At 51.0% G+C, this 27,185-nt stretch overlaps 8 protein-coding genes across 8 annotated transcripts; 4 read left to right on the top strand and 4 right to left on the bottom strand.

The window, feature by feature from the left end:
• Positions 1 to 40: 40 nt before the first annotated feature.
• BDV17DRAFT_251045 (kinesin family protein) lies at positions 41 to 3,084 on the bottom strand. The gene is made up of 3 exons (XM_073756384.1): positions 2,513 to 3,084; positions 2,048 to 2,457; positions 41 to 1,991 (listed from the first exon to the last, which is right to left on the bottom strand). The coding sequence occupies exons 1-3, from the start codon at positions 2,778 to 2,780 to the stop codon at positions 399 to 401; spliced, it is 2,271 nt and encodes a 756-aa protein (XP_073620805.1). The 5' UTR covers positions 2,781 to 3,084; the 3' UTR covers positions 41 to 398.
• Positions 3,085 to 4,054: 970 nt separating this feature from the next.
• Positions 4,055 to 7,087, top strand: BDV17DRAFT_298139 (COPII subunit SEC24; the record flags this gene model as incomplete). The annotated part of the gene is made up of 3 exons (XM_073763625.1): positions 4,055 to 4,558; positions 4,612 to 6,258; positions 6,311 to 7,087. The coding sequence occupies 3 exons, from the start codon at positions 4,055 to 4,057 to the stop codon at positions 6,884 to 6,886; spliced, it is 2,727 nt and encodes a 908-aa protein (XP_073620804.1). The 3' UTR covers positions 6,887 to 7,087.
• A 1,680-nt stretch (positions 7,088 to 8,767) lies between these two features.
• BDV17DRAFT_286775 (mitogen-activated protein kinase) lies at positions 8,768 to 10,044 on the top strand (the record flags this gene model as incomplete). Its single annotated transcript, XM_073761010.1, has 5 exons — positions 8,768 to 8,877; positions 8,927 to 9,122; positions 9,184 to 9,565; positions 9,621 to 9,968; positions 10,016 to 10,044. 5 exons carry the CDS (start codon positions 8,768 to 8,770, stop codon positions 10,042 to 10,044), a joined length of 1,065 nt encoding a protein of 354 aa, XP_073620803.1.
• A 305-nt stretch (positions 10,045 to 10,349) lies between these two features.
• On the bottom strand, positions 10,350 to 11,435 carry BDV17DRAFT_286774 (uroporphyrinogen-III synthase HEM4; the record flags this gene model as incomplete). The annotated part of the gene is made up of 2 exons (XM_073761009.1): positions 10,350 to 11,041; positions 11,117 to 11,435. The coding sequence occupies 2 exons, from the start codon at positions 11,433 to 11,435 to the stop codon at positions 10,350 to 10,352; spliced, it is 1,011 nt and encodes a 336-aa protein (XP_073620802.1).
• Positions 11,436 to 11,638: 203 nt separating this feature from the next.
• Positions 11,639 to 13,406, bottom strand: BDV17DRAFT_251019 (complex I NDUFA9 subunit family protein). The gene is made up of 10 exons (XM_073756383.1): positions 13,360 to 13,406; positions 13,149 to 13,302; positions 13,079 to 13,092; positions 12,946 to 13,008; positions 12,801 to 12,895; positions 12,659 to 12,750; positions 12,469 to 12,610; positions 12,263 to 12,421; positions 11,880 to 12,215; positions 11,639 to 11,830 (listed from the first exon to the last, which is right to left on the bottom strand). Exons 2-10 carry the CDS (start codon positions 13,295 to 13,297, stop codon positions 11,732 to 11,734), a joined length of 1,149 nt encoding a protein of 382 aa, XP_073620801.1. The 5' UTR covers positions 13,298 to 13,302; positions 13,360 to 13,406; the 3' UTR covers positions 11,639 to 11,731.
• Positions 13,407 to 13,771: 365 nt separating this feature from the next.
• On the top strand, positions 13,772 to 15,229 carry BDV17DRAFT_251017 (class I SAM-dependent methyltransferase). The gene is made up of 3 exons (XM_073756382.1): positions 13,772 to 13,881; positions 13,977 to 14,492; positions 14,549 to 15,229. Exons 2-3 carry the CDS (start codon positions 14,454 to 14,456, stop codon positions 15,089 to 15,091), a joined length of 582 nt encoding a protein of 193 aa, XP_073620800.1. The 5' UTR covers positions 13,772 to 13,881; positions 13,977 to 14,453; the 3' UTR covers positions 15,092 to 15,229.
• A 168-nt stretch (positions 15,230 to 15,397) lies between these two features.
• Positions 15,398 to 16,911, top strand: BDV17DRAFT_251014 (proteasome regulatory particle lid subunit RPN9). Its single transcript, XM_073756381.1, has 3 exons — positions 15,398 to 15,763; positions 15,824 to 16,059; positions 16,119 to 16,911. Exons 1-3 carry the CDS (start codon positions 15,496 to 15,498, stop codon positions 16,758 to 16,760), a joined length of 1,146 nt encoding a protein of 381 aa, XP_073620799.1. The 5' UTR covers positions 15,398 to 15,495; the 3' UTR covers positions 16,761 to 16,911.
• A 90-nt stretch (positions 16,912 to 17,001) lies between these two features.
• Positions 17,002 to 20,584, bottom strand: BDV17DRAFT_278973 (GPI-anchor transamidase subunit GAA1; the record flags this gene model as incomplete). Its single annotated transcript, XM_073759631.1, has 10 exons — positions 17,002 to 17,478; positions 17,536 to 18,413; positions 18,474 to 18,712; positions 18,785 to 19,079; positions 19,512 to 19,715; positions 19,770 to 19,891; positions 19,940 to 20,005; positions 20,057 to 20,138; positions 20,194 to 20,331; positions 20,392 to 20,584. The coding sequence occupies 10 exons, from the start codon at positions 20,582 to 20,584 to the stop codon at positions 17,002 to 17,004; spliced, it is 2,694 nt and encodes an 897-aa protein (XP_073620798.1).
• Between the last annotated feature and the right edge of the window lie 6,601 nt (positions 20,585 to 27,185).

Genomic DNA, 27,185 nt, shown 5'->3' with positions numbered 1-27,185 from the left:
GTAAGCCCTTGCTCGTTAGGGCCGAGATTGGCGGATAGTATGAGTATCAGAAAAGCCCTGGACTATAGCAAAGCTATGCATATATTGGCTACCTAAATATCTATAGAAAGAGTAAGAGCAAGAGTAAACTCCACAGCGCCCTCGCTCGAACACAGATGCATAAATGCATAAATGCATAGAAAATGCACCTTATCATGCAGATGCAGATGCGCATGCAAAACAGAAAATGCAGCATGCAATAAACAAGCAGAAAAATATCACAACGAATGGAGAATGCCAAATAGGGTGAAAAATAATAGGGAACCCAAAATGAAGAAAAAAAAAAAAAGAAGTCGCCAATGCTTCCCGTAGTGATGCAAGAATCATAGACAGACCACAGACACCCTGAATCTAACTCTCTATACCAAAACACCAGTCCGCATACTCTGAACTGTCTTGACCCCGCACCCCTTCAACTTGCTCAGCTCGGTCAGACTATTAATCGTAACTTGACTCTCAGCCTCACTTTCCAAATGCTGATCCATCTCACAGAGGCAATCGACGATAGCCTCTGCCTTCTTCACGCCAACGCCCTTGAGAAGCTTGATCTGGCTGACGTCGCGGGAGTTGATGATAGAGAGGAGGTGAATTGTTCGGGGGGAGGGGACTTCTTCGCCGTCGACGGATTCGGAGATCAAGTCTGAATCTGGGGAAGATTGTTTAGATGCTGAAGTCTTTGACCGCTTCTTGCGTTTGATATGGTGGATTGTTTCATCGATGAAGTCCTCGTCTGAGTCTGCGGCTGAGCCGTGGTCTTCGTAGTCTGCGTCGGGGTCTTCGGCGGGTCGTTTGGTGCCTTGCTTGGACGATGACGGCAGAGAGAGCATGCTACCTAATCCTCCCTTCTTGGTCTCCAATGCCGGTGTGCTTGCCGTGACTGTAGTATCGATGCTCTGGCGGGATTTGTTTGCGATGCGCTGCTTCAGCTTGTTGATTTTCGAAGCGAGCTTCTCGTTCTCTGGGAAGAAGGGGAGAGCTAGCTGGTACATCTTCAAAGCTGAGATATCTTCCCCTCGGCCTTGGTGTTGCTTTGCCATGATGAGGTAGGATAGTCCTTCCGCCCTGGCATCTTCGGAGCCCTCTATGCGCTGCTCTAGAAGCTCGAGACGCCGTTGAACCTGCTCGTTCAGCTCGCGGACCTGGGTTTGTCTTGATTTCTCGCTGACTGCGCGCACGGCGAGGATCTCCTCGACTTTCTTCTCGACTAGTTCCTCGATTCTGGATGAGATACCCTCCTGGTGTTTCTGAGGCGCTCTTGGCGGTTGTGCGATCCGGCTGGCCTTTGCAGAGCGCTGTCCGGGTGCTTCTGAGCTCATCGAAGGCCGACTGGGGATTTCAGGCTTTTTGAACTGCGCCGAGACTCTCGGCCGTGGTTTGTCTGAGTATACGCTGAAGGCTTTCATAGGCTTGGCTTCGCCGGGTTTCGAGGAATCTTTATCTTTGTTAGCAGCTAGATTTACATTGACAGATGCAGTCAATGGCCGGAGAGGTTGTCGCGCTGCTGTGACTGAGGGCCGCGGCGGAGGTCTTGGAGGTCCCTTGAAGATAGGCTCGTTTTCAACTTCACGCAATTCGATCTTCTTGGTGCGGTTGGCGAAGTTGAGTGAGCTGATTGTGTCAAGGTGGTAGGATCTGACGGGAGCGAGATTCAGGATCATCACGGTCAAGCCGTTGTTTTGACCTAATGAGAGAATTCTGGTCATCTTTGACTCTCGGTACGGGATGCGCTGATGCTTTTTGGTAATTGCCTCCACACATTGGGCCAAGACGAATAGGCTCTTGTTGATGCTTGCCGACTCCACCATGCGCTCCTTGTCGTTGTCCGTTCGACGGTTGTCCTCCGACCCTGCAAGATCAATCGCGGACGCAGTGCTCACGCGAGTTTTGTCACCGGTGGTGATCGCGACCTTGACACAAAGGATAGCGTGAGACCGCGATGAATGGGCGTTCAACTGTGCGACGTTAGTTATGTTATCCTTCCAGGCAGGCGAGACATTGAAGAACAAACCTTGGTAGCCGAGGTAGATCGATTAATGTTCGCCTGGTCATACAAGGTCTCGAACTCCTTCAAGGTATGGCACGGTCTTTCCGTCAAGCCTACGACTACGGTCTTCCCACCGTTGTCCCTCAGCGACAGCCCCGCAATTGTCCTCTTCTCCGGCGGCTCAAACAAATCGAAGACCTTATCATTGTATATCTCATAGTAGCTCAGGGAGACGCTGACAGACGTTGATCCGTCGCTGTCCTTCTCCATCTTGCGACTCCGTCGGTATATGCTACTCAGCAGACGGGGAATCACGCCTCTTTCAGCAAGGCTTTTACCGCCGCGCATCGTGTGCGTTTTTCCTGTTCCCGTGACACCGTAGGCGAAGATAGTTACGTCGAAGCCGTTGAAGAGATGTTTGATGGTCGGAGACACTGTCACTCCTTGTTAGAACACCACAGATACTAAATTAGGCTGCACATCACGAACCCTCCGCTTCAAAGAGCTCCTGCTGGGACGCATTGGCATCGTAAACCGCATTGAATTGGAAAGAATACTCCTCGTTCTCGTTCTTCGGGTTCGGGATCCGGACAAGGGTGTCCCTGTCTCTCAACGCAGCTAGCTTTGATGTGTCCTGGGAGCTCTTTCTATCGGCCTTGGCAGGTAAAGCGTGTTTAGAGCCTGTATGAAGGATAACATCGACATCCCTCTCCGATTTCAATAGCGGTCTAACCCGAGAGACTACCCGAACGCTCATTGTGAGTCGAATTTCTCAAGCTCTAGGTGCGGATACAACAGCCAAAGCTCGCGGTGCCACGGTCGATTGTTTTTGTCCTATCCCGGTTTCTTGTAGCTATTATCGAAGCATCGGTATGACGACTCGTGCGTTCGTGATCGCAGGAATGGTTCGTAGCGCAAACGCAGGCGAGATAACCACGGGGCTCAGCAACTGTCTGAATGGTAGAGGTGGAAGCAAAGGCGAATCTTGGTAAAGAAAAGAAGAAATTCAAAGACGCCAAAGGCAATGCAAGCAATGCAAGAAATGCAAAAGGTTGTCGAAGCAAGATAGATCACTCGATTACTTTGCAAGTGGAGGAGAGGTTGAACTGGAGCGTTGTGGTGCGAGCGGCTACTGTGGGCGTTGGCAGGGCAACCGCCCCAAGTATGAGAACTCTCTCTACCTTTTGAAATCCTTCAATGCCTCCGGACAATTTAGACCTTCTTTTATCGCTTTCTATGGTATTCTATAAGTTCTCTACTTAACGGTGCTCGCTACACATGACATCTCGATATTGTTTGTTCTAAATATGCCTGATGATTTCGTACTGGCAATGCTTTGTAGGGATTATTCATAGTTGCGGAGGGGAACACCAAGGGACAAGGAGAAGATGCAGCAAGCTACAAGGTACTCACATAGCGTAATTATCTGAGCTGTCCTGTTCGCCCTATAACTTGAATTCATATCTATCTCATCGTTATCTGCTAGTAGATATCGAAGTGCATGGCACTTCACTCCACACCGCAATCGTATATATGGGGAACTCGCTGTTCTTGTGGCAGAGGATGCTACGAGATTGTATGGAAGAGGTCACTTGTTCCTTGTCTTTGATTCATAGACATCATCCAGTCATACCTGGACACGGCCATGTTTGTTGAAGCTGGTTGAGGCTGCGATGACATAGATTGAAGGGCCTTGAGTCGGTTAAGCTGCGGGGCGCTCTGATTGGCGCAGGTGCAGAGGCCACCGTAACCCGACCTCTCAGGCTCAACTCCAGTCAACTTGCATTTCATCACTCCGCCCCAACTCCCACAATTTCCCTCCACGTTTTCTACCTCCCCGTCTGGTTGATGTATTTCGGTGATAGGTATGCAGACATACTCCCACACCTGGGTTCGAAACATTAACCTCACCAAACAGAGCGAGCCTGTACTGAGTGACGCGACCGAACCCCCATCCTTCCTCCGAGAACGCCGCCAAACGAGATTCAAACAGTCGAGATCATACCTAATTGAAGGACACAAGGAGTCTAGATGGCATCTTCACAAGGGGGATACCCTCCCCAGGAAGGGTACGGACAACAACCTGCGGGGTACGGAGCCCCTGTCCAGCAGCCCGGGGAAGCTCCTCCCGCTCCACAAGCCCATGCTGGAGGAAAGAAGAAGAGAGCGTATGCTGGGGAGGCTTTTGAATTCGGGTCTGGTGCCAATGCTGCCCTTGGAGGCCAGCCGCCGGCCGGTGGTACCTACGGAGCATACCCTCCTCAAGTGCAACAGCCTGTGTACGGAGCCGACCCCTCTCAGATGGCTCAAGGATATGCGCCGCCAGTTGCTCCGGGAGTCGCACAAATGACCCAGCAGTTTGGAGCTATGGGTGTCACGGATCCCCATCTCATGCCGCCCCAAGCAGCTCCCCAAGCACCTCAAGCCCCTCGAGCAGTTCCCCTCAATCAACTTTATCCTACCGATCTGCTCACCCAGCCATTCAATGTCGCCGAGCTCGACTACCCTCCACCGCCCATTGTCTTGCCGCCCGGGGTATGTGTTTAATGAGGAAATTCCTGGTTATACTTGATACTGACCTGTCCTAGACTAGCGTTTACCCCTCCCCTTATGCCAACTGCCCTCCCAAATACGTGCGTTCCACATTAAATGCCGTTCCGACAACACATTCGCTTCTCAAGAAGTCAAAGCTTCCGTTTGCGCTTGTAATTCAACCCTACGCCACCCTCCACGATGCGGAAGACCAGGTTCCCGTCATACCAGACCAAGTCATCTCCCGTTGCCGACGCTGCCGATCCTACATCAACCCTTTCGTGACATTCCTCGACCACGGACATCGCTGGCGCTGCAACATGTGCAATTTGACCAACGATGTGCCCCAGGCATTCGATTGGGACACAACTCTTCAGAAGCCAGCGGATAGGGCTTTGAGACCGGACCTCAACCACTCGGTGGTAGAATTCGTCGCCCCTCAGGAATACATGGTCCGCCCTCCGCAGCCGCTTGTTTACCTCTTCTTGATTGATGTGAGCTATGCGTCAGTTACCAACGGTCTTCTGGCTACGAGTGCTCGGTGCATCAAGGAAAGCTTGGATCGTATTCCCAACGCAGACCGACGGACGAGACTTGGTTTCGTTGCTGTGGACTCTAGCCTCCACTACTTTAGCATTCCTCGGGATGGTTCAGAGGCCTCTGATCCCCGTATGCTTGTTGTTAGTGACCTAGACGAACCCTTCCTTCCGATTCCCGGAGATCTGCTGGTTACCCTGAGCGAGTGCCGGGAGAACATTGAGGTATTCCTCGACAAGCTGCAGGAGATGTTCCAGAACACTCAGAACAACGGCTGCGCAATGGGCTCGGCCTTGCGTGCCGGATACAAGCTTATTTCACCGGTTGGAGGCAAGATGACGATTCTCACCTCGTCTTTGCCTAACGTCGGCCACGGCTCTTTGACCATGAGAGAGGACAAGAAGGTGCTAGGTACGAGCAAGGAGAACAGCTTGCTCCAGACTGCGAACAGCTTTTACAAGAGCTTTGCCGTGGAGTGCTCCAAAGCCCAGGTGTCCGTCGACATGTTCTTGTTCTCTTCTCAGTACCAAGATGTGGCTTCGCTCAGCAACCTTCCCAGATATACTGGTGGCCAGACATACTTTTACCCTGGATGGAATGCCGCTCGCAGCGAGGATGCAATTAAATTTGCGCGTGAATTCTCCGACTACCTGTCTTCGGAGATTGGCCTCGAGGCTGTGCTCCGTGTCCGTGCCACTACTGGTCTGCGCATGAGCACCTTCTACGGCAACTTCTTCAACCGTAGCTCCGATCTCTGTGCTTTCCCAGCCTTCCCACGTGATCAGGCGTACGTTGTTGAGGTTGCAATCGATGAGACCGTTACAAAACCTGTTGTCTGTCTGCAGACTGCTGTGCTCCACACGACTTGCAATGGCGAGCGCAGGATTCGGGTCTTGACCCTGGCGCTGCCCACCACGCAGAACTTGGCAGATATCTATGCGTCGGCCGATCAGCAAGCCATCACTACCTTCTTCAGCCACAAGGCCGTTGAGCGCACGCTTGGAAGCGGTCTTGAGCCAGCTCGTGAAGCTCTCCAGGCCAAGGTCGTGGAATTGCTATCAACTTACCGAAAGGAACTTGCAGGTGGAAGCGTTGGTGGTGGCGGTCTGCAATTCCCCGCTAACCTCAGAGGTCTTCCTGTTCTCTTCCTCGCGTTGATCAAGAACGTGAGTACATATCATTGACATCACTTTCACATTGACTAACACCAACGTACAGCTTGGTCTACGCAAGTCGGCCCAAATTCCAACGGATATGAGATCCGCGGCACTCTGCCTGCTATCAACCCTTCCTCTTCCCCTTCTCATCCAATACATCTACCCGAAAATGTATTCTCTTCATGACATGCCCGACAACGCCGGCTTGCCCGACGACCAAACCGGCGAAATTGTCCTACCACCCACTGTCAACCTGTCATCCGAGCGGATAGTTCCTTACGGACTTTATCTCATTGATGATGGCCAGACCCAGTTCCTGTGGGTTGGACGAGATGCGGTGCCTCAGCTCCTGGTTGACGTGTTTGGTTTCCCTGATCGATCGCAACTCCGGGTTGGCAAACAGAACCTGCCTGAGCTCGACAACGACTTCAACGGACGGGTACGAGCCGTGATCGAGAAGAGCCGCGACCATCGGTCCAAGGGTGTTGGTAGTATTGTGGTGCCACACCTATATGTGGTCAAGGAGGATGGAGAGCCTGGGCTCCGTCTATGGGCACAGACGATGCTTGTGGAAGACAGAGCCGACCAGGGTGTCAGTCTGGTGCAATGGATGGGCTCACTGCGGGAAAAGGTTTGAAACCCATTTTACTAGTCGTTGATCTGTTTTCTTAATTCCGTCGAAGTCTGCAACGTCGTACATGATAGGTTAGACTGACGAGCTCCAACCGCAACAGGTCGTCCAGTAATGATAGCTTCTACGATTTTGGCCGATTATATGAGATATACAACAATAAACGTGAGATCACTTTCTCAAGCACACTTGCTCATTCGTCACTTCTCTTCGCATCCTTCTGTTTACTGTATGACTAGTCCAGCGCACTTCAGCGCATAGGGGCTATAAGATGTACTCTGTAGAGGGCGTTTTGCTTTTTCCCTCGTTGAATCTCTCGCCCGGCACTCCAGACAGCCGACAAGCAGAATGAATGGCAGACTTGCCTGTGTTGATCATGCACCGTAAACTTTCGATCACAGCTTAGCCCGCCCGAAAGGCCTCGTGCCCAGAATAGACAGACAAATCAAGGGCGAAAGGAGGGCAAAGGATGAAGAGGCTGGGAAGCACGAGGCCCTGATTTGATGACGGAGGGCGAGATGTGATGGAACTAGACGCCGTGATCAATTGGAGCGGCAGCAGTAGCGCCAGTTTCAAGAGCACTGCCCCTCCTCTGCTCTGAGACTTGAGAGTGTCCTGAGATTCCTGACTTGAAGGGTGCTGTTGTCTGATGAATACTGTGGGACTTGAAACACTGGTCGAGACAGCCAGACGACTGCAGAGTGGTTCCTGACCCAGAGGTACCACCACCCTCGCTCGCTGTGCCCCTCCATCAGTGCCTCATCCCCGACTCTTGAACCAAGGTTCCTCCTTTTCTCCAGCCCGATCTCTCCATCGCTGCAATATCAATAATTGTCCTCTAAACTGTCCTCTTCTCAGGTAAAGTCGCCTTCTCACCATCTGCTCGTCTGCTCTTGCTTTTCTACTTCATCGTTTCAGCTACACCCCACCCTGGCCGATCCACGCGTGGTTTATTAACCTCGCTCCCTCTAGTCCCTCCACTCTGGGTCTCTACCTCCCCATCTCGCTGCTTTTTCTTGGTTCTCGCCCTCCGCATTGATCTTGGAACACCAAGCTCCTTTTGTCCCGCCAGCTTTGCAACTTCGATCTTTCTTGTCCTTGCCTTGTCTTAGTGCCGCCAAAGAGCCAACAGGACAAAAGCAAAGTAAAAATAGATCGGAGCTGTGAAACACTATCGACCTTAACGGCGACAGAGCTTCCAGCATCTGGTGAGCTTCTCCTTTTCGATGCAGAACGGACTGCATTTGTCTTCTCTCCCAAAAACGCGTCCTTTCACTTGTTTCTTTCTTGTGCTTCCTTCCGTGATCCTCGTGGTTTATTGACACCGTCGGCCGCAGAATAGAACTCCTGAATCTTGCACGAACCCTTTCCAACGTCGTTTCTCCAAAATTCGCCCCTTATCGCACCGTTCCATACGTGGATAGCCTCGCGAATTGCATTTCTTACACTACTCGATATCGACTCTCGAGCCTTCACTTCATCTCTCGATCCTCGTCGGCCACTCTACGATCTGATCGATAGCAGCCGGCACGGGCCATACCCCGCATTCGATTATCGTTCCGACCACATCTCCAGTTCAGCGCGCACGTTGAGAGCGGATCTTTGGCGGCTGGTTCAGATATCTGATCCCTTTGAGCGAACAAGCAATTGTAAGCGTTGCCCAAGAACAATCGATCCTAATATTCTGTGAGGCGGACGCTCGGCCTGCAGTATACCTGCATGGGTGCACTCAGACAGTCGCCGCTTGGTTGGGATAATCTCCGTGTACACAGTCTCCCTGCGCCGCCTGCTCTTACGATACCTGCTTATCAGCTTGTATTAGTGGCCACCGAGGTCGATTTTACCTTATACTAGTACTGACGCTCGTTCAGTTCACAACCAGTCATCATGGTGCAGCAGATGCCGCCCCAGGGAGGCTCAAGGAAGATCTCCTTCAATGTCTCCGATCAGTACGAGATTCAAGATGTCATTGGTGAAGGTGCCTACGGTGTTGTCTGGTAAGCATCTTAGCTTCATCCGGCTCTATCAGTCAACTGACTCTTACAGCTCTGCGATTCACAAGCCTTCCGGTCAGAAGGTAGCCATCAAGAAGATCACTCCTTTCGACCATTCGATGTTCTGTCTGCGTACCCTGCGAGAAATGAAGCTTCTTCGATACTTCAACCACGAGAATATCATCTCCATTTTGGACATCCAAAGACCTCGGAATTATGAGAGCTTCAACGAAGTCTACCTGATCCAGGTATGCTCGCTTGCTGTGTCTCTCTGTATCTGAGAGTATTTTTTGTCTGACCGGGCACTAGGAATTGATGGAAACAGACATGCACCGTGTTATCCGTACACAGGACCTGTCGGACGACCATTGTCAATACTTCATTTATCAGACATTGCGTGCACTGAAAGCCATGCACTCTGCGAACGTCCTTCACCGTGATCTCAAACCGTCCAACCTCCTACTCAACGCGAACTGTGACCTTAAGGTCTGCGACTTTGGTCTCGCTCGATCCGCTGCCTCGACCGATGACAACTCCGGGTTCATGACGGAATACGTGGCGACGCGCTGGTACCGCGCCCCCGAAATTATGTTGACGTTCAAGGAATACACCAAGGCCATCGATGTGTGGAGCGTTGGGTGCATCCTTGCAGAGATGCTGAGCGGAAAGCCCCTGTTCCCTGGGAAGGATTGTATGTCTTAACAATTATCTTTTCTGGTGAAATTAGCCGGACTAATGCGTGACAGATCACCACCAACTGACCCTCATTCTGGATGTCCTTGGGACACCTACTATGGAGGACTACTACGGAATAAAGTCTCGACGGGCTCGGGAATACATCCGTTCACTCCCATTCAAGAAGAAGATCCCTTTCAAGGCACTGTTCCCGAAGAGCAATGACCTGGCGTTGGATCTGCTAGAGAAGCTTTTGGCGTTCAATCCGACGAAGCGAATCACTGTTGAAGAAGCCTTGCGCCATCCGTACTTGGAGCCGTACCATGACCCAGAAGACGAGCCGACGGCGCCTCCAATTCCGGAAGGGTTCTTTGATTTCGACAAGAACAAGGATGCTCTTAGCAAGGAGCAGTTGAAGGGTGAGTGCATCACACGTTCATTCATGCATTTGGCTAATTCCGTGCAGTTTTGATTTACGAGGAGATCATGCGGTAAGGCTTTTGAGTAAATAAAGCAGGGAAGACTGGAGGCGGCGCATGGTAAGCAGTCGAATGACTTGCACATAACATATTTGCATAGAAATGTCTAGGTAGTTGCACCTATTTTGCGGACCAATCTTCTGCATTTTGCTCATTTTCTTGAACCTTATCTGGCGATGTCAAATCAAAATATAAAGCTATACATCTTGCATCTTATACAGGTGATCTATAAACATCCAACCCCAACACGAAATCTACGGAGTACATCATGGGTATATCAAAGCACTACTAAAGAGGTCATGACCTGCAACGATACCTAACCTACCTCGACTCCAACCCCCTCATAAACTCCTCAATCCCCGCCCCAACCCCCTCAGGCGAAGGCTTCGCCGCACAAACATCCGGCTGGAACCCACAAACCTTGATCAAATGATCCCTCGTCGTCGGCCCAATCGTTGCAACAAAGACCCTCCTCCGTCCTTCTCCTTCTCCCCCGTCCCCCTGAACCTCCCGTTCCAAAACCCTAACCATCGCATCACACCCCGTCGGCGAGAACACAACGACCCAAATCAACCCTCCCTTTGCTACCCCACACGCATCTTCTCCAGCATCAGTATCAGCATCACCCCGAAGATACTGTGATAATACCCTATCAAAATCCCCCTCAAACCCCTCCACAACCCCCGTCTCATAAACAACCACCTCCTCAACCCCAATCCTCTTTTTCACCGGCGTATCCTCACCCGTTAGTGTTTTGGGAATGATATCTCGTCTCGTTTCGCCGACGAGGAAGAGGAGCGGTGGTTTCTGATTCTCATCTGAACCTTGGTCTGGGTGTAACGAGTTATAATGCTCCAATATATACCGCGCGAGATTCTCCCCGTTCCCTGTTTCCGCGCCGTGGATCGTTGCATGCGGGAGGTATTTGTCTCGCAATGAAGTTAGGGAGCGCGCAGTTGCGGGGCCGACGGTGTAGAGGGGGAGGTGCGTGGAGGATTGGGAAAGTAGGGATGCTGTTTCGTATGCGTATGTCAATTATGTATTGCGCCTTAAGGTTGGGTAGATGAATGGAAGGAGGGTAATGTTACCATCAACACTAGTAATCATATCCGCAAACGCCTCGACAGCGCGCTGGGAGGTGAATATTAATCCGCCGTATCGGCGGCCTGACTCTGTTCCTAACCCGGATCCTGACCCTGAAGGTGGAAGAAGACTCCCATTCTCAAAGAGCGCCTTTATCGAGACAAGGTTCTCGCTTTGGAAGTTATGGCTTAGCACGGGGATGAAAGTTGGTTTGGAAGAGTAGGACTGCACGGAGAAGAACTCCTCGTAGCCGTCGTGCGGGGAGGATTTGGTTTTGAGGAGGAGGATGTGCGCGGATGGTTGGGGTTGCGACGGTGGTGGCATTTTCGATCAGTTCGCAGATGCTGCGATTGGGTGGATTCAATTGTTCTTTTGGGATTTGCTTTGACGTGCCTGATTGTTGTGGTATTATTGTTGGTGGTGGGTTTGGATGGTCCCGCGGATTGGAGCGGGGAAGATTTCGGTTTATGATGTAGTCTAGTCTACGTGCTATGCAGGCAGCGAACTACAAATCTACAGGCTAGATCCAGAAATAGTACGAGATAGCATTGGATACGAATACATTTTGAACAAACGGAATCAATGCGTCTAGTAAGGTTATGTACATTAAGGAAACAGCACTACTGGTCGTCGAGAACGTGCACGTACTTCTTCTCCTCCGCTCGTTCTCGCTCAGTAGCCGGAGGGAGGTCGTAGTACGATGCGCTACGGTAGCCTTTCTATTCGGCCGTTAGTGTAGTCCTCACAATTGAGACTAGTAAAGCTTACCAGGTAGTGGAAAGTGAGCTCAGACAGCTCAGCAGGCTCGATTCCGAGGTCCTTGAACGTCTTGGCGGTCTCGTCAATCTCCTGGTCAATGAACTCGCGTTCAACCTCGTCAGCGCTCATGGTGGGCCACCAGAGGTACTTGTTGAGGAGGTGGGCGGTCGGTTTCAGGATACGCTTGGGCACGTTAACGTGGCGGCGGCGCTTGACGATTTCACGGTCGACAAGCGGGGCGATCTCGGCAAGCGAGTAGTTCGTCGGGCCGTACAATTCGAAAGTCGAGGCAGCGGTGGTATCATCGTGCAGCATGCGCTCGAGGGCGGTGCCGACATCGATGGCCTATAAGATTAGCCTTCTGTCCATGTAATTGAGGTAGCGTAACCTACGTGAACGGGCCAGGAGCGCTGCAGGAGGTGGTTCGCGGTGAAGAGGTTGGTAGCGCTGGCAAGTCTGTGAAGAAGTCGGTCCTCGAATCCGAACATGGGAGCTGGTCGGACGATGGTGGTCTCTGGGTAAATAGAGCGTGCGACTTCCTCACCCCATCCCTGCAATAATGAGCCATCTGCGGAGGAAAGGCGTAAGGGGGACATACCTTGGTGCGGAAGAACTCGGACTCGGAGTTCTTGTTGGCGTTGTAGGAGGAGACATGAATGAATCGATCAACGTCGTACTTGGCGACTGCTTCCGCGATGCGCTCTGTGCCGTCAACATGCACGTCGGTGTATGTGAAATTCCTGTTTCATATCAGCGGTGCTCTGGGTCATGGTGACTCCGTAACGAACTTGGTAGGGTATTCGCGGCCAACAAGGTTGTAGACGACGTCGGAGTGACGGACGCTCTCCTCGATTGACTGGGTGTTGCGCAGGTCGTATTCCTAATAATTGCATCAGTGTGTGCCTCCCATTTTGTGGCTATTTATCGTACAATGAAAACGACGCGTCCGAGGTCACCAGTAACCTTGAGGTGACGCTTGGTCATCTCCTCGCGGTAAGGGACAACAACGGTACATCCTTGTGTAGCTGAAAACCGTCAGTTCATGGGACCCCATCCAGCCGATCGCCAGACATACCGAGCTTGTGAACAATGTAACGACCCAAGAAACCGGTGGCACCGAAGACGGTTGCGGTGTGTCCTATCACATTTCGCGTTAATATAGACGTTCGCACGAGGTGGGTAAGAGCGGGCAAAGCGTGGTGAGTTACCTCCGAGGGATGACCTATACCGAAGCTTGTCAGCACATTGTACCAGATTGGAGATCAATTGACCACCTACCGTCCACCCTGAACCTTCAGGAGAGGCTTTCCAGTTCTAGTAATTGTGACATCTTGGAGGAATCGGCGTTGCGCCTGGAATTGGACCCGGGGGGTGGGGACAAAGGCCCTTGACCCCAGCACGGGGTTCATAGCCCGGCACTTCTGCATGGTGTCTAATTCAGCCGTTAGCGAGTGCGGGTCGAGGAATTGGCCGTACAGGGGGTCCTCACAGTAGCAAGGAAGAGCGCGGAGAGGGAAGGCGTGAAGCTCGGCGAAGAGGTCTTTGATGAGGACGAAAGTCGTTCATCTCCGGCAGCAATCTGTCGGCACGGGACCACGGCGCTAGTCCTCATTCGGACAACTCTCCTACAACGACACCACCGAAATCCATGCGCAACAGTTGAAGGGACTATCCTGTACTCCCGTTAGGTAGTTATGAGGTATATTGATTGAGATTACCTGAAAAAATCCAAGGTTTACCTCCGGGATAGCCTGCAATCTCATGCGGGCTTTTTGGTGTATGACTATTTCTGATCTGTGATTGGTTATTCGGATATGATGCCTGAGGCTGAAAATGCTGTATACTTCAAAGTCATCACCACGCAACTTACTAGCGCATATACACTGAATTCTTGAATCTTTCCTTGAGATAGCTGGTACTTGGGGAGTTTGAAAAAAAGAAATCAAGGATCCAGTGGACACTACTGTGTTTACTCCCTCATCTTTATAAACTTCGCACTCCCTGAGGAGAGGTAAGTAGGGTCACTCTATGCCGGATGGCGGGATCGCATAGAGCGCATTGATAGGACTGGACACACGCTGATAGGTACCTTGATGGCTCTAGCAGACACAGAAGGAGGACCATGAATCAATTTTGATTTGCAGAAAGTGTTGTTTGAATTGCTCGGCGCCAGTCGCGTGGTGGGCTGGCTAGGGAAGTCTCCGAATAACTCTCCGCGCAAAGGCAGGTGGAATCGCGAAGCATAAATAACCCCCCTCAACCTCGTTCTTCTGCGCATATCTCAACAATTTAACTAAGTCTCATTACTGTTAACACTGCCCGCCTAAATACGAAACCTCTTGATCACATAACAAGATGACGACCGACTTCGCAGAAAGAAACCGCCAGGCGTTTGAGTAAGACCCTTGAGAACGCAGCTGACTAGAGAAATACGGCTAATAGATCTATAGAAAGAAGTCTCGCACTTATAAGTCTGAGTTTCCGGGAGTGGTGGACGATTTGGTCAACGCTGTTCAGAATCACCGCACCTGGGTTAGCGATACCTGGAATGACACTCTAGCAGGAAAGGGCAAAGAGCTCAAGATGCTAGAGTATGCTTGCGGCCCGGGCCATATATCTTTGGTGAGACCATACGCTGCTCTTTAAGATGCCGGTATCATGGGTCTAATTTGGTGCAGGCATTGGCGCCGTTTGTTAGTCGTGTTATCGGCATAGACATCGCAGACGGCATGATCGAAGAGTTCAACAAGAACGTCCACGAAGCAGGCTGTTCCGACACTGTTTTCGGAATCAGGGCCAATCTTCTTTCGGAGTCAACTTCCGCGGAAGTCGCAGGGTCTGAGTACTTCGACTTCGACCTTGTGGTTGTCAGTATGGCCCTTCATCACTTTGAACACCCCGAGCAGGCAGTGAAACGCCTCGGCGAAAGGCTGAAGAAGGGAGGCGTGATGATGCTTATGGACTTGGTTCCGGAGGAACATCATGGCCATGATGGCCATCATGACCGTCATGATCACGGACTTGGCAGTCTTAGCCAAATGAGTGAAATCGCCGGGACGATCTCAAAGCATGGATTCAGCCTCGAGGAGATGAAAACAATGTATGAAGACGCGGGGGTAGCGTCTGAATTCAAATATCAGATTCTTGAGAAGCCACTGGAGTTCCGGAAGGACGGAAAGGTATTCCACAAGACCATTTTCATGGCTCGAGCCCAGAAGTGAGGTCGGCTTTTTGGGTGAAACGATGGCTGAGCTGGACCTTCTGCTGTTGTTGTTATATTGAGCTTTTAGATTGAAACGGTCGAGTATGAATAGAGACCACACTACTTCGCGGGGTCATTCCAAAGAGTTTAGAGTAGATAATCGTAAGAGTTGTGTAGAGACACAAGAGGTGAGGGTCCGATGAACGACGGCAGAATGTGGCTGACTAGTACAACTGTGGCTAGTGCGGAGCCACCGCTTGGGGCTTAAGGCGTGAGGCTTGAGCTTCCATCAGCCGGCCGACCAAACGAGCCATCCGTATCCAACTGTCTCTCACAAAAACAGCTACCCCATTCCTTCATCCTTTCTATCTTCTCCTCATACTCCCTTCCTAATAGTCGCGGTCACCCATCCGAGCTTCCACCATGGAGAATCAGAAGATCTCCGATTTCCTCGCCGACCAGCTGCAACAAGCTCCGGAACAGTGCCAGGCGTCATTCTTGAGCTTCGAAGACTTCTGGGAGCGAAAACTATGGCATCAACTTACCAATGCCCTGATCGACTTCTTCCGTCTTCCAGAGAGCGCACCTCAACGGTTACCGATATTCAAAAACTTTGTCCTGAGCTTCGCAGACAGGATCAACCAACTGAACTTCGTCTCATTGGGGTTGATGGCGTCAACAGAGTGCACAGGTGTGTCCATAGTCCTACATCGATAGCGTCAACAGCTTGACTAACAATACCCCTCTATAGATGACGAAGAACGACTATCCTTCCTCACATCACTTGCCGATAAGGTGAACAAGCCCGACTCACAAGACGCTTATATCTACGCCCTTGCGGAGGTCGCCAATGTCAAACAACGACTCAAGAACCTGGAAGGAGCACAGAAGGATCTTGAGACATGCCAGAAGGCGCTGGACTCATTCGATGCGGTCGAAAATGTCGTACATGCCTCGTTCTACAAAGTTAACGCGGACTACTACCACGTATGTTCATCCTTGCCCCTCAATCCTCTGGTCAGAAACTGAAACTAAGATCTCAACAGGCCAAACAAGAATTCGCCTCTTTCTACAAAAACGCCCTTCTTTACCTCGCCTGTATCAACTTAGAGGATCTTTCCGAATCCGAGCGTATCTCCCGCGCCTACAACCTCAGTGTCGCCGCTCTCGTCTCAGATTCCATCTACAACTTCGGAGAACTTCTTCTGCACCCAATTCTGGAGTCTCTGACCCAGACGCCGCACAACTGGCTCCGCGACCTCCTCTTCGCTTTCAACCGCGGCGACCTAACCGCCTATGACGTCCTCGCAGGAAACGTCAGCAAGAACCAGCTTCTCGCGAACAACCGCTTTTTCCTATACCAAAAGATCTCGCTTGCCGCACTGACGGAGATGGTCTTCCGCCGCCCACCACACGACCGCAACCTGACCTTCGCGTCCATCTCCGCAGAGACAAAAGTGAAGCCCGAAGAGATCGAACATCTGGTCATGAAGGCGCTCTCGTTGGGTCTGCTGAAGGGTGCTATTGACCAGGCCGGCCAGGTCGCCCAGATTAACTGGGTGCAGCCCAAGGTATTGGATATGACACAGATCGAGGGCATGCGGAATAGACTAAAGGACTGGGATGCCGGTGTTAACCAGCTGGGTCACTGGATCGAGGGTGTAGGTAAGGATGTTTGGGCTGCATAAGGGAGTCAATCATACGGTCTTATCCATACGGGCGTAACTAAAAGGAAATTTTCCCGCATGTATCTATGAACGACTGTACTAGACTTCAACTCACAATCGAAACGCATGAAGATGACAAACAATATAACATTAAACTTTACTATATATGCACACATTCCTTCCCCTCAATGAATTACAACCAGATCCAAAATGACCTCTGAACTGCAGATTATGACGCCCAGTGAGAGAGTAGGATGGGTACCTAAAACAACGAAGCACCCACCAACGCCCCGCCCACAACCCAAGCCGGCCACCAAACACACCAAACAACAACCTGCGTCCACATGCCCCAAACATCCCACCCAAACGCAGCCTCCGTAAGAACCGTCTTCACATCAACCCCAAAATAAGCACAACCAATCAAAAGCACCACAGGCGGCGAAAGGATATTCAGGAGTACCAAGCCCGCCACGGAGCCAGCGTACCGGATTGCAGGCTTGCTTTCGGGGCTGAGCTGGTGCACGAATGTTAGCGGGGTGCAGAGGAGGCCGGTCATTAGGGAGAGGGAGAAGTTGAGCGTTGCGAGGGTTGAGAGGGAGAGGCCTAGCAGGAGGAGGGAGGTGGATTTTATGAGGTGGGTTTGTTGCGTTGTTGTTTCGGCGTGGGAGAGGAGGGCGGAGAGGGTTAGGGGAAGGGCGGCGTTTATGGTTATTGAGATGTATGTGGCGAGGGTGTAGGCCTGTATGGGTTTAGTATTCTTATTTTCTGTGTGAAAAGTGGGACTAAGGGGACGAACCTCGCGAGGGAGATTGTTGAAGATGTATAGAGGGACGAGGCCTAGTAGATGTAGGCCGACGACGAGGGTAAGCGGGAGGGCGAGTTGTCGCTCTTCGACGGCAATGGAATCCTGGATACCCGTGTTGATCTGGTTCCCGGCCGTGAGTTGTGTCTTTTCGCTTGTTTTTTCCTTCTCGTCTCGAGGCGCAGCAGTAACGGTAGAGGAGCCGGCGGCCTTGTAGTAGCCAGTCCGTAACCACAAAGCAATAGCCATGATAGTAAAGTTCCCGGCGATCAGCATAGCACTGGGAAGATAGGTGCCGATACTGACAAAGCGGTGAGTCTGCATGAGGAGGTAGAAGAAGAAACTTTGGTGTAGGTGCTCCAGGAGGTTATTCAAACTGCGACACAAACCCTCCACGGTCCGGCCGAGCGCCATCTCATCTTGCCAGCCGTTACCCTGGGCCTGAAGCGTGATAGCGTCGATATGGTAGGGCATGAAGCTGCTATGGGCTCCAGCGGCGTATCCCAGACCTTGCTTGATCATTCCTCTTAACATCGTTTGCAGCCGCTTTTCGTAGCTGCCATTGTGATCCCACATTTCTTGCAGCCGGGTCCCAATTCCCATCTGCCCGCCTGCAATTGATACGGCGGTGTTGAAGAGATCTAGATTCGGGAGCTGGCCATTGACTCCGTCGTAGACGATATGCAGGTTCTCGAACCGGTGGTCGAAGGCATACTCTATCACCAGACCTCCCTGCAAGGCACCACTCTTCAAAGGCAGAGGTTGAACCGTCGGCGGCTGCATGTCATGGTATGCGTCGACCCAAGCTTGAGTCCCCGATTTGCTATCCGGAGGAAACACGAAGATTATATCCTTTGACCAGAGCGACCATCCTATAACGTATCCATCCGTCAGCGGAGCCGAGGCTGTATTTCGCGCAGGAGTAAACTTACGCTTGAAGTACCTCGCGAGGGTCAGCGCAAGGCTAACACCGTTGAGGTTCAGCTGGTCATCCACAGTCTTCCAAGCAGCGACAAGCACGATTGCCTCCGTCGCATCCCCCCGTGGCGCTTGAATAATGGCATAGATGTTCTCCCCCTGATGCGTGATGCCCGAAGACGTATACTCGTAATTCTGCGTCGCAACCTTCAGCCCGCTTGCTTTCAAAATCGACTGGATTTTATCCGATATTCTAGCCACAAGTCCCTCGAGTCAGTACCCATCACTTGTGGGTGGAAAGTTGCGGGCTGGCGTTCCAACATACACTGGCGTTCGCTCCTCATTCCTCTGCTCTTGTACCTCCTCCCCACCATTATTACCAAACAACCCCTCTATTTCCTTCTTATACCCGCGGAAAATATGCTGCTCACTACCAGAGAAGTATGCATGGACCTGCCCGGGCAAAAGCGCGTTCTCGGATATGTATGTCTTGCGGGAATACTCGTCGAGGGGCAGGAGGAAGAGCCAAATGACGCCGGCGACAATACAAAGGAAGGATAGAATGTACGGCAGCCGAACGAATAAGAAGTGAGGATTATTCCGCAGATTGCGGATTGTAGCTGCCATTGTTCTCTAGTTAGCGTGTTGAGTGGGAGCTTTGAGGCTCTGAGTTGGCCTTTGCGACAATCCCGAGTGAGGTCCGCGGATGCTATTGTGGGACGCGGTGGAGGGAAAGCCGCGGCGGACTCGTAGCACAGAGCAAGTGTCAGGGTGACTCACATTTCAGCGCCATGGTCTAGAAGCCATTCACGGTCTCTAGTCCATGAGATGGGGAAGAGTTGAAGGTCGAGTTGATCGCTCTCCACATGGAAATTTACGTCGGCCGCTAGAGACCAGATGCACATCTTGATGCTCACAACCATAACCATCACCATTATTCATTATTCTATGGAAGTAAATATTCTGAGCCCATTACAAATAGCGATATTATAGCTAGATATGCACAAGAAGTGAGAATGTTCGGATTAGTTGATCTCAAGCCGTCCCGAGACGCTGTGATGAGCCTGACACGAAGCTCATGGGCGTTCCCCGTTCGCCCGCAGGCGCGGCACTGGTTGGGAGGACTCCGAAGCGGCCGTATGTCTTCTGATCCACGGATACATAGTGTGGTAGCCGTCCCAGAAGGTTCAGCTTGCCTTCGATCCACCTCAGGACCTTCTCTGGGGGAACAAGAATCTTCAGATAACCAAGGCCGACTAGTCATCTTAGGTTAGTTCACAAAACATAGTGACGGGCGAAGGAGGACTAACGCAGATATCCAATGACTATAGCGCACAGGTGGCCGAGGAAGCTAGTGTTGGACACCAGCATCCAGACAAGCACGCTCAACAACAACGGCGAAGTCCACGTAGGGATCTTAGTATTTCCAAGGCTAAGAATGATTTAGTAAAAGTCGAATGCAAGATCTCCTCGAGCATACCTGAAGTAGGGATTGGACTTGTACGTCCTGATAGCTTCGGAACCTAGAAGAAGGAATACCCACACGCTAGAGTCGACGTCAGTTACTTGCCTATGCATACCGGGACAAGAGACTCACCTTGAGCCAACAACCGCAGAGTTTCTATGTAAGATAAACCTCTCAATCAAAATATAGATACCCGCCGGAAATGTGGAGAGAGCTAGTAGAAGCACGTTAGTACGCACGAGTTTGCTGTCTTGTCCCGGCTTACTTACGCCCCATGAACAAAGCAATGGCAGTCAAAGTTCCATGCTCTGCCTCGAAGCGCTCAAGTAGAGGCGTCAAAGCCAACAAGTTGAGAAAAGCATGAAAGAAGCCTGTGTGGATGAAGGGATAGGTGTTGGTCCGGTACACTGTATTCTGTCAGTACTCTCCATGGAAATTCGAGAAAGCCCGGAAGCCGACAAACATACTGGTACTTAGTCCAATCTCATCCGGAATTAAAGAACCCCATTGCACCACGCTCCAGACAGTTTGTAGTTCCAGCACCCAGAACACGACTATTGCCAGGATCACGAGCCGCGTGAACAGTGGCAGTCGGAGCAAGTATGACCGGACCCTGGATGGGTTGAATGGTAAAGGAGGCAATGCAGCCGGGGACGCCATGTCTGAAAGAAGCGTATTCGAATCGTGGTCGTTAAACTGTTATGAATGGAAGTCGGGATCGCGATGAGAACAGGGCCCGGAAAACGCGCTGTGACAGACGGAGCTGTAACGAAAGGATTGGATGATAATCTCAGTCTAGATGGGTCCGGCAGTCACCAGAGCTGTAGATCGCTTTTAAATGCCGTGCAACGGCAGGGCAAGGCCAAGATCGATTGCTGGTAAAACTTTCAGGCCAACTCTCGGGGGCGGACGCGAAGAAATGTGGGCGGGAACCAAGGCGCAGTTCGATTAGCGATCCGTGGCTGGGGAATCACAATGCGTAAAAAGGACGGCGCAGGGAAGTCAGCACTGAAGGAACGAGAGTTATCAACGAGGGGTAGGAAGATCGAGGGTGGTCTTCCAGTTCCAGCCCGAATGGCAGATGAACACCTCGTTCCTGGCTGCTGCTGGTGGAGCCATTTTTCCCAGGCCGCCGATCCCCCGGGTCACGTGTACGTCTCAAGATCTATATGTGCCTCAGACCTGAATTTAACCTCAATAGGAGTAGCGTGGCTACTATACACGACCCTTTCGAATTCAGGATCTTTAACTAAGGTTGTAATCACTTTGGCTGCTCTATGAACGATTATGTCTAATTAGCCATACAAGGTACTTACTATTTTGCGAGATACTACTGAGAATGGTATCCTGCCCAGCAACCCACTGCACACACTCATACTCTGCATTATCCACAGATCAACCCCCATGCCTTTCCTTCGGTTTGTATAGCGACTCACCTCGGCCCAGATACAGAGGCCTGAAGGGACAGAGGGCCCCCCCCCCGAACGTGTCCGAATTGGTTATCTGGGGAGAGCTCATCAGCGGTATTATAGTAGATCGTCTCCATGATCTCTTTAAGATCGTCGGATGTAAAGGACTGGTAGCGGCCGTTGGAGTTGTGGGCGCGGAAGTAGTAGAGTTCTGGGCTTTGGGGCGTGGTAGGTGCACCATGATGCTGTTTGTTGGGCTGAGCAGGTTGTTTGGCCACCACCACCACCACCACCACCACCACCATCATCATCTCCTCTTCCCTCTCCAATACAACCGCCGCTGGCGCAGTTACCGAGGCCTGGAGGACCGGTTTCAAGGACCAGAGGGTGATTGGCCATATGTATTCTGACCTCTGAAGCCAAAGATATGGAACCCAGGGAGTGTGAAACATCGGGATATACTTCCCCTCGAAAGAGCCCCCTACAGAGGACCTAGGTAGGTAGATCTACTCAAGAAACTACAAGCGCCTTCTTTCTGGCTGGTCCGGACGTTGCTGCTTTAAGAGGGTGAGCCGGGTGAGTCAGGTGATTCGCTCACCCTCAACACCTACACTCACACTATACTGAACCCGTCCCCTCTTCGTGCCCACGCTGTCCTTTAGCTGTACTGGTCTGCGTCGGCAGGGATTTCTCCTAGCAGAGCATCTAGCGCAGGCGGCTGGTGGTTCCGGATAGGGTGTGAGATAGCGTAGCCGCAGAGCTCGTCTTGCTCGTTGACGAGCGCCATACAACCGTCTGGATAGAGCTTCGCGCGCTCAGAAAAGACCCCAGCGTTTTCGGGCAAGCTTGGATGGACGGCGTCTGCTACGTACATGAGGCTGCCGATGTCGGCGGCGGTTAGATTGCGCCAGATTGAAGGTGTCACTGCTGGACTATGTGCTTTGGTTCCGTTTGCAGCGGCTGGAGAAGTAGGTGGAGAGACGTGTAGGGTGGAATGGTGGATGGGAAGGCTCAGGAGCCAGACGCAGAAGTGAAGTATTCTCTAGGATTGTCTATAATAAAGATTAGCGAATAGGTGTGGGAACCTGAGAAAGAGAATGGAGAAGAAGCTGAAAAAAGCAGGGAAGCTGCTGATAAGAAATTCGACCTTCAGACCTCAGCCTCGCAGCCTCCTGGGCAATGCAAGCCCTTGTAGCTTCTTCTTGAAGATCATTCTTACAGCCTTTCATGCTACTGCAAATGATCGGCTTGCGCTTTATCAATAAACCGTTCGAGCTATCTATCCCTGTGCCCCGAATCTGCCGATAACATTGCTGATAGACTTGAAATCTTTGCGCCGATTTCGCTAACCCTGATTGACACCAGCTTTCCATCTGCTTAGTCTGTCCTAGCACCAGAGGCGAGCCATTTGGTGACTCCTGCAAAGGGCCCGGTGTTGGATACTCTCAAATGTCTAGTGATCTCTGTTGCTGTACTCTGAGCCCCTAGTGCCTTTGACAACCCACGCGGAGCAGCCAAAGAGGAGTTGAGATGTCAGTATTATTGTGTACATCTTCCGGGAGTGCTTGGTAGGAAGGCCCCACGTGGAGCCCGCTTTGGAGCTGAGCGCATTGATAAGTTTCACTGCTTTAGACTGTAGTTTCTTGAGGTGGGCTTTCCCACTCTACTCCCGCGGGGTCCGCCCCGGAACAACAACCATCAAGGAGGAGAGAGTCGAGCACGCTGTACGAGCCCAGCTATAGTGAGATAGCCAATACCACTTACTCCCGTTTCAAGCACCTAGGCTACGTCCCTGTAGTCGGGATAGCCTTCACTCTGTCCTTCTTTCCCTGTGTATTTCATAACAGTTAAAGAAGAAGAGGAGATTCTGAAGGCTCTGAAGACAACCCAGAAAAGATACGAGACATAAGTGCTCGGTGATGTGGTGATAAGCCTTCACTCGAAATCTCCGGATGCTGTCGTCAGTACGACCCTGGGAAGCCATTGCAGGAAACGGACTTTGTATATAGTGGCGGCAAACTAAACAAACCCCGAAGCATTGTTCTGGGTCCCGTTGCTCATTTTAAAGCACAGCATGAGTTGGAAGGACATAAAATCTCTGAATCATTGGCAAACATGATGTTGACTTTTCCAGCACTTGCAACGAAGTTTCAGTACCCAGGATCTTAGAAGGATCACCACTTCAAGTCAGATTTTCACGAAAACATGTAAAACTTATCGCAGTCTGGACAGTAACCTTTTGAAGAGGAATAATCGGCCTGAAAACTCTCCACAACTACACTACGGAACCCTCGGGTTAGCAGACCAAGTGATCAAGGACGCTGCCCTAAGAGATAAACGGGCATGGGACAAAAGCATTATCTGGTTTGGAATAGAGGCTGCTAGTTAGTATTACACTCTGCCTATAAATAGAAACTCAGTATCTTACTTCTGGTTAGGACTCATAAATTAATTACCCTGCATTGTCATCCGAGGCATTTGTGACTATGATGATTTCCACAAGAACAAGTTCTGGAAGCTGTACTCTGCGGCGACAACAGCATTATATGCAAGAGAACCTCTTTTGGTTATTTCAGGGCAAAGAATCCTGAATATGGATCCAATTGTGATGGGCGCAGGCAGTATTGTTTTCAACTGGCAATCCTGTATTGACGAGCATGACAAACTCAGAGAAAATAAAAGAGATGGAAGGAAGTGCTTCCTCTCCTACTTATGTACATGGTAGATAATCTTGTCTCTCCACTGCTTTCCTGGTTGTCCTTCTAGAATGCTCTATGGTTGAGGGCAGAGCCGATAACCCTAACCCAGGCCATAGCCTGTGACACTTAGAGGAAGACATATAGGGGATATGCATAATTAGAGCAACTGAAGAAGAGGTTGTAAAGAGTAAGAATAACTGTCTAGTTGGAGGGCCTCTCATATGCTGCATAAAACAAAAAGATGATGGTGAGACAAGCATGGTCGGCCCTATTCTGGGTTAGGACAAAGAGAGTAGCTTCAACACAAAGCACAAACTATGCTAATTGCTTGGTTAGGGTCAATATTACTATCCTGATACACAATCTAGGCGTTATCCAATGGCAAGGGTAACTGGACGGTTGTACGCGAGATCCTCGCATCATGGGGTCAAGGATGCTGAAATCCGGCGAGATAGTAAGCGAGCAAGGAGGTAGGAGAGGCAACGGGACATTGGGAATAGCATCGCGACAGCGCCGATTTTAAACTTGATTTGCCGGAGACGCTGACATTTGCCTACATCCATCCCTTGCTGCCTACTCATCAACCACAGCACCACCTACGCATGTCGTGTTTATAGTTCTTATCACCGAAGCTCACACTTCGAACTAACCATCAACGCCTACTTACCCAACTCTGGAATCACATCCCTCACCTACCTAGATTCCTCGGCCCTCCCACTCGATTACCCCAGAGCCTCATCCAACTAGCCCTCCAGCCCGATTTCAAGCCCAAAAACAATGCCACCAAAACCACCCCCTCTCAAGCCAACCCCAAAACAACCTCCAAACCCTCCCCTTTCCCAGCACACACTTTCATCACGACCATGGCCCTCGAATCATTCCTCAAAGAAAACCACACCAACCTCCCAGGCTTCCATCTCAAGCTCGCCAAAAGATCCTCCGGAATCACCTCCATCTCCGCTGCTGACGCCGTCGAAACAGCCCTCTGCTTCGGCTGGATCATAAAAGAAAGAAAATGAGGGAGGCGGGGATGGAAGGCAGATGGGCGGTGCGGGACGGCTTATGATGGGTCGAAGATGATTGAGGTTCTCGGGGATCTGTAGGAGGTGATGGAGGAGAAGGGGAATGAGGATGTTAAGAGGGTGTTTGGGGTTTTGTATGGGTTGCAGATTGGGAAGAGTAGGAGAGGAGGTTGTCAATGGGAGGTTGGTTGAGGAGTTGAAAAGCGGGGAGATTGGGGGGACGAGAAGAAGCCGTACAAGCTTGACAAGGAAGTTGTGACTGAAGACAGGAAGTCTAATGGGAGGGAAAAGATAAAGTTGGAACGGCGGCGGGCGTAAGAGTGTCGGAACGTGAAGGTGAGGCTTCGAGTTCCCGGCGATTGCGCCGGCGAAAAATCGCGATGAACATCCTATGATACCAAGCTTCCATGTCCGCACCGCCCAAGTCCTGTTGCGAAAGCGCAAGTCCTTACCTAAGGTTAGACTGCGAACTATAGCATGCCGAGTCAGGGGCGTTCGAAGAAATCTCCCGTTATAAGCCGACTACATAAGAGGAAGAATAAATATGACGAAGTAACAATTTCGATTCAATCGTTATTTAATTCCGATTCGGGGAACTGCCCGTGTGAGAGACGGTGCTGTTAACCACTACACTATATCGGAAGAAAACAAAAGAAACGCCTTTCAGACCTCCTCGACACCCACCAAGACCGACCGACCGAAGTCAAGACGTCAGGACAAGGTCAAGATCATCACCACTCCCTGGACCAGCGCGATCTCGGCACGAGCTCACCGAAGCAAGTCGTACCAGAGAAAGCAAGGTCGAGTCGGAAGTAAAACGGTTTCACTTTAGGGCATCGAGGACATAGAAGTCATCAGCAAGGGTTGAGGGTGTGGCTCATTAGATGAGCTCAATGAGGGACGTCTACTCTAAAGTGATTCTTTGAACTGTGGGGAAGGATGATCAGCAAATGCTTGAGATAAGAGAGGGAATCCCAATAATGGGGGGGGGGGGGGTGAACTCACGTAGAGTCGCTTGATTTCCAAAATCTTGGGGGGGAGGAGCGGCTTTTGTATATTTTCTGGTGGGGGGCGGCTTCGCGCTAGTGGGAAGCGAAGTCAGGCCTGTTCCTTCTGTTGCAGAGTCCGCCTGGAAAATTCCCTTCTATTGCGGCTCCTAAAATATCGCCCGAAGGGTCCAGCTTGTGCAGTCTATCCAATAATTAAGAAAGCTTTATATCCCTAAACCAGTGGACTATCTTTCATTACGTTCGTCTTTGTTCTCTCGGTCGGGATGTGTCAAGGTTTTCCACTTAAGAGTCGGCGAAGCTTTCCAGTCCGACACTCGTAGACCGATACCAGCCGAAATTCGACGCCTTCCCAGGGTTAGGAAGCTATGGAGTACATAAATGCATGGTTGCTATGCATGTACAACATCGGGGACGACCAGTCAACAGCAGGTCTAAGTTTGTATCGCAAACATGGGCTAGGTGGAAGTACATCAAGTTCTTGTAAACAGACAGCTGCAGACTCTCCATTAGCACTTAATGGAAATCTGGAGACTAGTTTCAGCGCGAAGGATGAATGGCGTCTTAGCCGATCACCGTGAGCGTCGCGCGACTTTAGACTTTAGGGCGGCACTGCTTACCTACTAGAACAAGAAGGGTAATAGTCTTGGCGCCCGTAGTTTTTTTCTGCTCGGTAGAGAGAGTTCCAGGGATAGAAGTCCCGGTCCACTATTTCATATTCGTGTTATTGATAATGATAAGTAACTAAGAACTATTGAGACAACCTCCTTTGGGTCAGGTGACTTGTTCTTCGTCTCTGCACTTGCCTCAACAGTAGGTTGAAGTCTGCTTGGATGCTGGAAGGCTTTTCCAACCCCCTCCCTAATGCCGCGCCGCAGCGCATTGGAAATGAGGAGATGAAAGGATGAAAAGACGAGTGTATGTAAGCAGAAGAACCAGCAGTACCTAGGTAGGTAAATAGCTTAGGCAGGAGGTACCACTCCGTACCTAAGAGGTACCCGATTACAATAGAGGGGCAGGAGATTGGCAGGTGACCTGGAGGCTACCACTGAGTACATAAACAACTACGGTAAGGAGGTACCTCCGGCTCCCGCCTGCAGCTTCTAATCTTTCTACAATGCATC

This window comes from Aspergillus undulatus (genome assembly GCF_047715775.1).
Source record: "Aspergillus undulatus strain CBS 261.88 unplaced genomic scaffold BDV17scaffold_2, whole genome shotgun sequence".
NCBI lineage: Eukaryota > Fungi > Ascomycota > Eurotiomycetes > Eurotiales > Aspergillaceae > Aspergillus > Aspergillus undulatus.
The sequence above is the reverse complement of the archived record's forward strand: the minus strand, read 5'-3'. Positions and strand labels throughout refer to the sequence as shown.

Excerpts from the sequence above, each read along its gene's own strand:
- BDV17DRAFT_251019 (XM_073756383.1), bottom strand. The coding sequence starts at position 13,297 with ATGCAGAAGTGCCGGGCTATGAACCCCGTGCTGGGGTCAAGGGCCTTT. Across the intron at positions 12,751-12,800 it reads TCGGACGCGTCGTTTTCATT|GAATACGACCTGCGCAACAC; the intron begins GTACGATAAATA and ends TGCAATTATTAG. Across the intron at positions 12,216-12,262 it reads AGCGCTCCTGGCCCGTTCAC|GCCATCGATGTCGGCACCGC; the intron begins GTAGGTTACGCT and ends CTAATCTTATAG.
- BDV17DRAFT_251045 (XM_073756384.1), bottom strand. The coding sequence starts at position 2,780 with ATGAGCGTTCGGGTAGTCTCTCGGGTTAGACCGCTATTGAAATCGGAG. Across the intron at positions 2,458-2,512 it reads GGAGCTCTTTGAAGCGGAGG|TGTCTCCGACCATCAAACAT; the intron begins GTTCGTGATGTG and ends AAGGAGTGACAG. Across the intron at positions 1,992-2,047 it reads GATCTACCTCGGCTACCAAG|TTGAACGCCCATTCATCGCG; the intron begins GTTTGTTCTTCA and ends AACGTCGCACAG.
- BDV17DRAFT_251017 (XM_073756382.1), top strand. The coding sequence starts at position 14,454 with ATGCTAGAGTATGCTTGCGGCCCGGGCCATATATCTTTG. Across the intron at positions 14,493-14,548 it reads GCCCGGGCCATATATCTTTG|GCATTGGCGCCGTTTGTTAG; the intron begins GTGAGACCATAC and ends AATTTGGTGCAG.
- BDV17DRAFT_251014 (XM_073756381.1), top strand. The coding sequence starts at position 15,496 with ATGGAGAATCAGAAGATCTCCGATTTCCTCGCCGACCAGCTGCAACAA. Across the intron at positions 15,764-15,823 it reads GGCGTCAACAGAGTGCACAG|ATGACGAAGAACGACTATCC; the intron begins GTGTGTCCATAG and ends ACCCCTCTATAG. Across the intron at positions 16,060-16,118 it reads TTAACGCGGACTACTACCAC|GCCAAACAAGAATTCGCCTC; the intron begins GTATGTTCATCC and ends AGATCTCAACAG.